The sequence below is a fragment of the Pterocles gutturalis genome, unplaced genomic scaffold, assembly GCF_000699245.1.
Source record: "Pterocles gutturalis isolate BGI_N339 unplaced genomic scaffold, ASM69924v1 scaffold3120, whole genome shotgun sequence".
NCBI lineage: Eukaryota > Metazoa > Chordata > Aves > Pterocliformes > Pteroclidae > Pterocles > Pterocles gutturalis.
In genome coordinates this window covers 83,315-90,459 of record NW_010140481.1, presented here as the reverse complement: position 1 = coordinate 90,459, position 7,145 = coordinate 83,315, and the positions used below count along the sequence as shown (strand labels likewise).

The following is a 7,145-nucleotide window of genomic DNA, read 5'->3' as shown; positions in this document are numbered from 1 at the left end:
GGGCCCTGCCTCGCCTCTGGCGGAGGGGACGGGGCGGGGGCTGCGTCGCTGGTTCTGTCAGACGGGGCTGCCCGGCGGAGCCCGCGGGGAGTTTAACTCCGCTCTCCCGGGGTGTGGCAGTGATACCCGGGGCTACCCCTGACCCGCCTGGTAGAAAGTGCCCTTCGCTCCCCTGGCTGTCAGGTGTGAGGCAGCGTGCAGGAGAACTGTCAGGCGTCGGGTACTTAGAAGACTGTTAGAGTTGGTCGTTTTAACTAGCTTTTTACCCCATGCTTTAGGTTGCTGTTTTCAACGTTAACCTGTGCTAGGTAAAAATAAGAACACATCTTCCGTGGAACTCTTGCAGAGTGTAATTTAATGTGATAATTTTAAGTCCTGCAGAACACATGTTATTTGCCTCTTGCTTTCAACCCTCATGTGTTTCTCATAATGCTTTTCTTTCAGGATCATGTACCATGGGTGAACCTGGATCTGACTCCGAGTTTGAAGCCTTGCCTTTTTATGTTGGTGATAAATCTTGCTGTGAATTGGTAAGTACGTTTGGAACTAGATGAAAAACTTACAAGATGTTCCAGTGGGATTTACACCCAAATCTGACCTGCAGAGTAATTGGTAGAGTTGATTAATTCAAACTGATGCAAAGATCCCTTATACCGCTGAGTGTTATTCACTCACAAAAGTAGTAAATTAGGGTAGAGCGTAGAGACTGTGTATCTTCTATCAGGCAAGTTTTACTGAATACATATACAACTATGTAAAGCTAGATAGTGGTGCATAGGTCCTGTTAACAAAACTTGACCAACCTGTTGGCCACATGTCCAGGCCATACTTGGGATGATACACCTCAGCGTGACAGATTCAGTTCCTTTAATTGCAAAGCAATCACAGCTTAGTTTGTGGAAGTTCAAGTCTGCAAATTATCTGCAGAGTGTTCACCCATTCTTTGTTCTTGTAATCTTTTACATATTTTCTAGTTCTTTGTGCCCAATAAGACCTCTGCTTATTTAGTTGTTGCTTTTATTCAATAAACTGTAGCACTCTTCTGTTCTAATACTTCCAACAATGCTTTCCTTGACTCTTATTTTCCACTACTTGCTGTGCTTAAAGTAGTCTTAGAGAGCACTGTGGTAGTTAATCCTTCTGCTACCTAGAGTGTTCAGTTGAGTTATGTATCCTAAGTGTTGCTGCTGTGAAATACAAACTAGCTGGCCTACTATTCTCTTCTTATGCAGAAATAAAAAGTACAGGTAAATTGAATTTCTTATTTGTAAAGCTGTACCTTTACAAAGGACAGTTACCAGTAGAGTAGTGAGTCTCATTGGAAATTGTTTATATCAATAAATATTTTTTTTTTGTCAGCTGTGAACAAAAGTACTTTAACAGTTGTGTTAGCATGAGATACTTGATGTTTTATTCCTTAAGGTGATGTGTGTGCTGTGCTGTGGAAAGAAAGCCCTTGATTCTGTGCAAGTACTAAATCTTGGTTTTAAAGTTTGCTTTGGTGGGAATACCACTTTGGGCTTGATGTATAGAGGGTGTGTGTGTAGGAGGTGTGTGTGGTTTGTTTTGTGTTTTAATATAGTAGCAAATTCCACACTGTGGAGTGAAGGAGGCATTCAGTCACCTTTCAAGATTAACTTATTTGAAATAATAAATAAAGTTTTTCCTCTTTATTATTGAATGTCCTGGTCTGCTAAATATGTCAATGTTGTAATAACTTATTTTTGAGAGTAAGCCTTGATTTACATGTAATGTTGTAATAGTTCAGAAACAATACTTCAGGCGAAATCATGCGGTTGCTTGTCATCGCCTCAGGTCAAGTTAGTAAGTCGTCATTGCACAGCATACTAGTATTTCCAGAAAGACTGCCACTGAAAGAATAGTCTGTTGAAGAAACTTTGTGAAGGATGTGTTTGGTAATTTATACTTTATACTTTTATACTTTTCGCAAGTCATATCAAACATAGCTACGCGCTTCTTTGATATTAAAATGCAGCAATACATAGACGTGATATGTAGTGTTTATTAAATGACACATAATGTTTCTTAAAATAATAGAGTTTGTAGGGATCTGTAAAACAGAAGAAAATGTATTTTTCAGCTTGAGAGGCTTGTATGGAGTACTATGTTTTAAACCCATTAAAGTATTGGTACAGTATGCTGCCATGAAGTAGTAAATCAACCAGTTAGTGAAGGTATATTTAAATAAATGTACTTAATTAAATAAAAACTTAATAATTATTTTTTGAAAATCTGTGTCTTAAACATGTTTCCTTAGATGTTCTTGAACGTTATATTCCTGCGTAGTACCTGATTTTGATTTATTAATTTTTAGAATACTATCCCAGTGTGATTTAATATTTTGTTTATACTATTAAAACTTTTTCCAGCAACTCCTAACTATTAACCCACGGGCATTAACCCATTTTAACGGGTGTGCAGGTAAATTTTTTTTTTCATAAGACAGCAACTAAACCTTGGTGTTAGTTAACTCCAGTAAACGTGTTTTTTCCATGTTTGTTTTTGTTGGTTTTGTTTGCTTTTTGGCTGTGCTTAGTGTGGATTATAAAGATCCAAAGGGGTTTGTTGTTTGATAATGCAAAGTATTGCAGACTTTAAGTTTCCTTAGAAAACAGTTGACAGAACTGCAGAAATGTGTGGAAGAATCAAGAACACCAATAGTGTTTTATTCTTGGGGAAATGGGGTGGGGGAGAAAAGCATGAGGAATTTACCCACCTCAGACTGCTCTTAGAAGATAACAAGATGCTGGTGAGCATTGAATGAGCATTATTAAAAAATTAAAAAAGCTTCTGTTCAGAATGAGTAGATACATAGAAATAATTTTCCTTTCTAGGTCCATGGTGTATGCATGAGTATTTTAGTTAATTACTAAATCATAGAATCATAGAATGGTTTGGGTTGGAAAGGGCTTTAAAGATCATCAAGTTCTAACCTCCCTGCCATGGGCAGGGACACCCTCCACTAGCCCAGGTTGCTCAAAGCCTCATCCAGCCTGGCCTTGAACCCCTCCAGGGATGGGGCACCCACAGCTTCTCTGGGCAACCTGGGCCAGTGCCTCACCACCCTCAAAGTGAAAAATTTCTTCCTAATGTCTAGTCTCAATCTACCCTCTTTCAGCTTATAACCATTACCCCTTGTCCTCTCGCTACACTCCCTGATAAAGAGTCTCTCCCCATCTCTCCTGTAGCCCCCTTCAGGTACTGGAAGGCTGCTATTAGGCTTCCTCTGAGCCTTCTTTTCTCCAGGCTGAACAACCGCAATTCTTTCAGCCTGTCCTCACAGGGGAGGTGCTCCAGCTCTCTGACCAATTTTATGGCTCTCCTCTGGACTCTCTCCAACAGGTCCAGGTCTTTTTTATGTTGGGGGCCCCACATCTGAACACAGTTCTCCAGGTGGGGTCTCACAAGAGCAGAGTAGAGGGGAAAATAATTATAGTAAATAATAGTTAACAAAATAATTTTAGATAATTATTAATTAATTTTGTTAATTGATGTGTGTGCATTTTAGTTTGGATCAGAACGCTTTTGAAACAATATTCCGATTGTCCCTGTCTTTCATATTTTGGCTTTTGTTGTGAAGAGGTCTTGGAGTACGCTAGTGGGATTCACTGGGGTTGAAACTAGTCTAGAAGGTGCTTTTAAGAGTGTAGGTAATGTGCATCAGCCACAAATGGGTGCTCCGTCAATGGGGCTGGTCTTGAACCAATGCAAACTAAAACCCCATGAAGAGCGTATAATGTGAAAGTAGACTGCTCAGTACCAAATACTTTACTTTATAGATTTATAACCTATTTGATCATGCAGCTTGCTTATGAAGATACAACCATAGACCATCTCTTATACTTGTCTAAATATGTGCAATAATTACCTTTTCTTGAGAAACGGAACTGGTGACAGAATGTAAAAATCACCTCCATTCCTCCCTAATTTAAACAGATTATATTGGTTTAATATTTAGAAAGAGTTAAGTAATTGTTGTTTGTAGTTAGCATAACATATTTGCAAGATATGCAATGTTAAAAAATACATTTATCTTTAGGGTCATGGAGTGTTCATACAGAAATCACTGCATAAGCCTAAAACAGGTATGTAAACTAAACCAATATTACGTAACTTTGTAATGCACTTTTTGTGCTATGCTTGATCTTTTGATTGGTGTTGCACTTTTTCCCGTATTTTATCTGAATAAGTAGAAAGTTATTATTTCTGAGCAGAAGCATTGGTATGTTACACTGGAAGAATTCTCATATTTTTGTCCTAATGTAATGTACAGAAAACTGCTATACATTTGTGAGAACAGTGTAAATTGTCAATAATATGTTCATACATGCAGCTATTAATGTTACAAGGATGGAGATATAAGGCTTGTGTTTATTACTTGTGTTTTAACTATAGCTATTTTTTATCTGTGTAAGTCTAAAGACACTTTCAATTTGATCTTTGTAGGTAACATTTTGCAGTTATAATATTTAAATTTTTTTTTAAGTTGCAGAAAAGCAGGTGGCTCAACAGTAAGTCAAGTTCTTCATAACTGTATTCACTATTCAAATGGTAACCTGTAATATGTAGGAAACTCTGATGAACACAGCTGTGTAAAATTAATTTTTGCATATGACATAATACTGCTTCAGCTCTGAGAGTACTTGATGCCACCTCAACAGTGTAATAAGGATCTTTAGCTTTTAAAGACAGGCTCTGAGGGAAATGGATTGTAGTTTTGAAAGAGCCATGCATCACACACCTAGTGGCCTCTGGAGAAAAAAGAATATTGTTGATCTTTTTGTACCATGTTGCTATGTGCCACACCGCTCTGAATTTATTGTAGGAAATAATTAAATGGGTACAGTTAGGAGAGGCTCATGTTTTGTCTTGAAAATAGCATCCTTGTAACCATTAAACAGCTCCCAGCCCTTGTTAGGCTCCTAATTACAAATGAATAAATGCTGCCTGGTTCTAATGTGTTATAGCAATACAATTCAGACCACAGGAAATTCCTTGAGCACGGAATGTGAAACCTGCAGGTAGGTCCCTCCATATAAATTCCCTCTGCCCCTTCAATTTATAAAAAACCTCAAGTTGACAGATGTATTTAGAGTGTTCAAGTTTTCTTGTTTTGGTTAGATAGGAACAGTATGGAAATAACTGATGTTTTTGAATGTTTATTTGGACTTTGATTACTTGTAGTGCTTGAATTGTGTAGTCTAATTCCTAACTGTTTTCTTAAAGATGTTGATCCCTGTGAAGTGTGGTGCAGTCAGCCAGCTGATTTATTAAGAGAATATTGCAATGTTATTAAAATACGCATCTTTTGGCCTCTTCTCTTCAAAAGTGAAAGTAATTCTGTGGTATCCGATTGGAGGTAAGTAATTATGTTCTTGAAGTGATTTCATGGCCTTTGCATTTCTTCTTGTTACCTGTGAAAGCCACACTTTCAGTAGTGGCTAAACTGTCTACAGGAATGTTTTTACCAGTGGGCTAAGTTAGTTAAGGTCAGAGGGCATAGTTCTTTAATATACAGAAAGAAATACTAAGAATGGGTTTCTGAAGTTTGGAATATAAGAGTGTATTTAGATACTTAAATGGATGCCCTGTATTTCAAAAGTACCAAAAGCTTTGCAACTGTTTTTTTCTTTTTTTCCCCCTCCCTTTTCTGAAGGGCTTGATTTGGGTTTGTAACCATGCAACCATGCTCTTGCTTAGATCTGGTTACAGTAACTATTAGTAATCAAGACCATGTAATACAGTGTTAATTTTGTAAATAATAACTTGTTCTGGTTTTAAGCAGTTCACAGATTTTAGACCGGAATTGGAAGAGACTCTGTGATTTAGAGGTTTTGGAAGACCTTGTTGATTTAATTAAAAAAATTGTTGTAAGTACTATATTTTAACTTTCTGTAAGTTTTCGGGTATAATAGGTTAATTAAATCTATACCTTTATGCAGCTTGGGATGATATCTGAAATTAGACATTTCCTTTTGCTCGAGTGAATAAATTGATAGTTGAGTTGCAGCTTTCTAGAAAGAAAGTGTGTCGTGGGCTTTATTACAGTTGGGATAACTTACTAAATATTTGCAGAGTCAATAATACAGTTGACTGGGGCCCTTGTAAATTGCTAAGAAAGAGAGTCCTATCAGTGAGAAAAATGGCACCACTCCTGAATGCACAAGTTAAATACTTTTTTTCCCCCTCAGTTATTTTTTCCTCACTCAACAAATGGTATTTAAAACTTGCTATTGTTGCTGACTTAACAGTGCAGAGGAGAGAATGATATAAGAAATGTTCTCAGCAGCTGAAGGGAAGAGATTTTTTTTTTTTTAAATTTAAGTATGACATGTTTAAAAAAAAAGAATTATTTGTTGAAAATCTGTGCTCAACCCCAATCTATGCTTTTCCAGTCCATCTTACTGTTATATGACTTTCTATTATTACGTTTTCCTGTACTGCATTGATCTTGTGGATTCATACTCCCTTATGCTGTTTTTTGCTGCTTCCTCCTTCAGGCTATCCGAGTGCTCTCTTTTCACCTCCTTCTACTTCAGGATGTCCCTGCAGTTTTTCCATTTTGTCCCATGTGATGGGTTCTTTGTGCTGTTTTCTTCTCTGGTAGTCTCCCATTTGATCTTTACGTGAGAGGGTCTGTGTATATTCCAATTTCTCTTCTTGCCTCTGTTTGCCTCGTCTTACTTCCTCAGCCTGTATCTCGTTCTCCATGTAGAGGTTTGTATATCCAATAGTAAAATTTATTTGGAGGAGCAGAAGATCTCGGGAGAGGAAGTACTGTTGTTTTGGGTGGTTTTCATTGCATGTATCAGCTGATTCTTTGGTATGTAGATAATCGCAGAAGTGTTTGAAGTGTCACAGTATTCATGCATTCTGTATTTCCGCATCAACATGCGGCAGAGGATTTGCTACTGAATACAAGAATATTTCCTGAGGTGTTGACGTGGACCAGAGCAACTGTCCAAATGATACTGCATTCAAGCAGAAAACTTTACTCAAGTTATCAGATCTTAATAACTTGTTTTTATTTGTTTTCTGTCCCTCTTGCAGAATGTTCCGCCTTTTATCTGTGGCATACTGAAAATTGGCAGCAGAATAGAAAAAGTAAGTTTCTTGAATTGTTT

At 37.4% G+C, this 7,145-nt stretch overlaps 1 protein-coding gene across 1 annotated transcript in view; it reads left to right on the top strand.

Annotated features, from left to right (window-relative positions):
- The first annotated feature begins 455 nt into the window (after window positions 1–455).
- TTC3 (tetratricopeptide repeat domain 3) overlaps window positions 456–7,145 on the top strand; it is a 65,363-nt gene continuing 58,673 nt past the window's right edge. Inside the window, exons 1-5 of the mRNA XM_010083669.1 lie at window positions 456–530; window positions 4,061–4,106; window positions 5,248–5,380; window positions 5,804–5,891; window positions 7,072–7,125. Of these exons, the coding sequence (XP_010081971.1) occupies window positions 456–530; window positions 4,061–4,106; window positions 5,248–5,380; window positions 5,804–5,891; window positions 7,072–7,125 (396 nt within the window). The remainder of the gene's footprint in view (window positions 531–4,060; window positions 4,107–5,247; window positions 5,381–5,803; window positions 5,892–7,071; window positions 7,126–7,145) is intronic.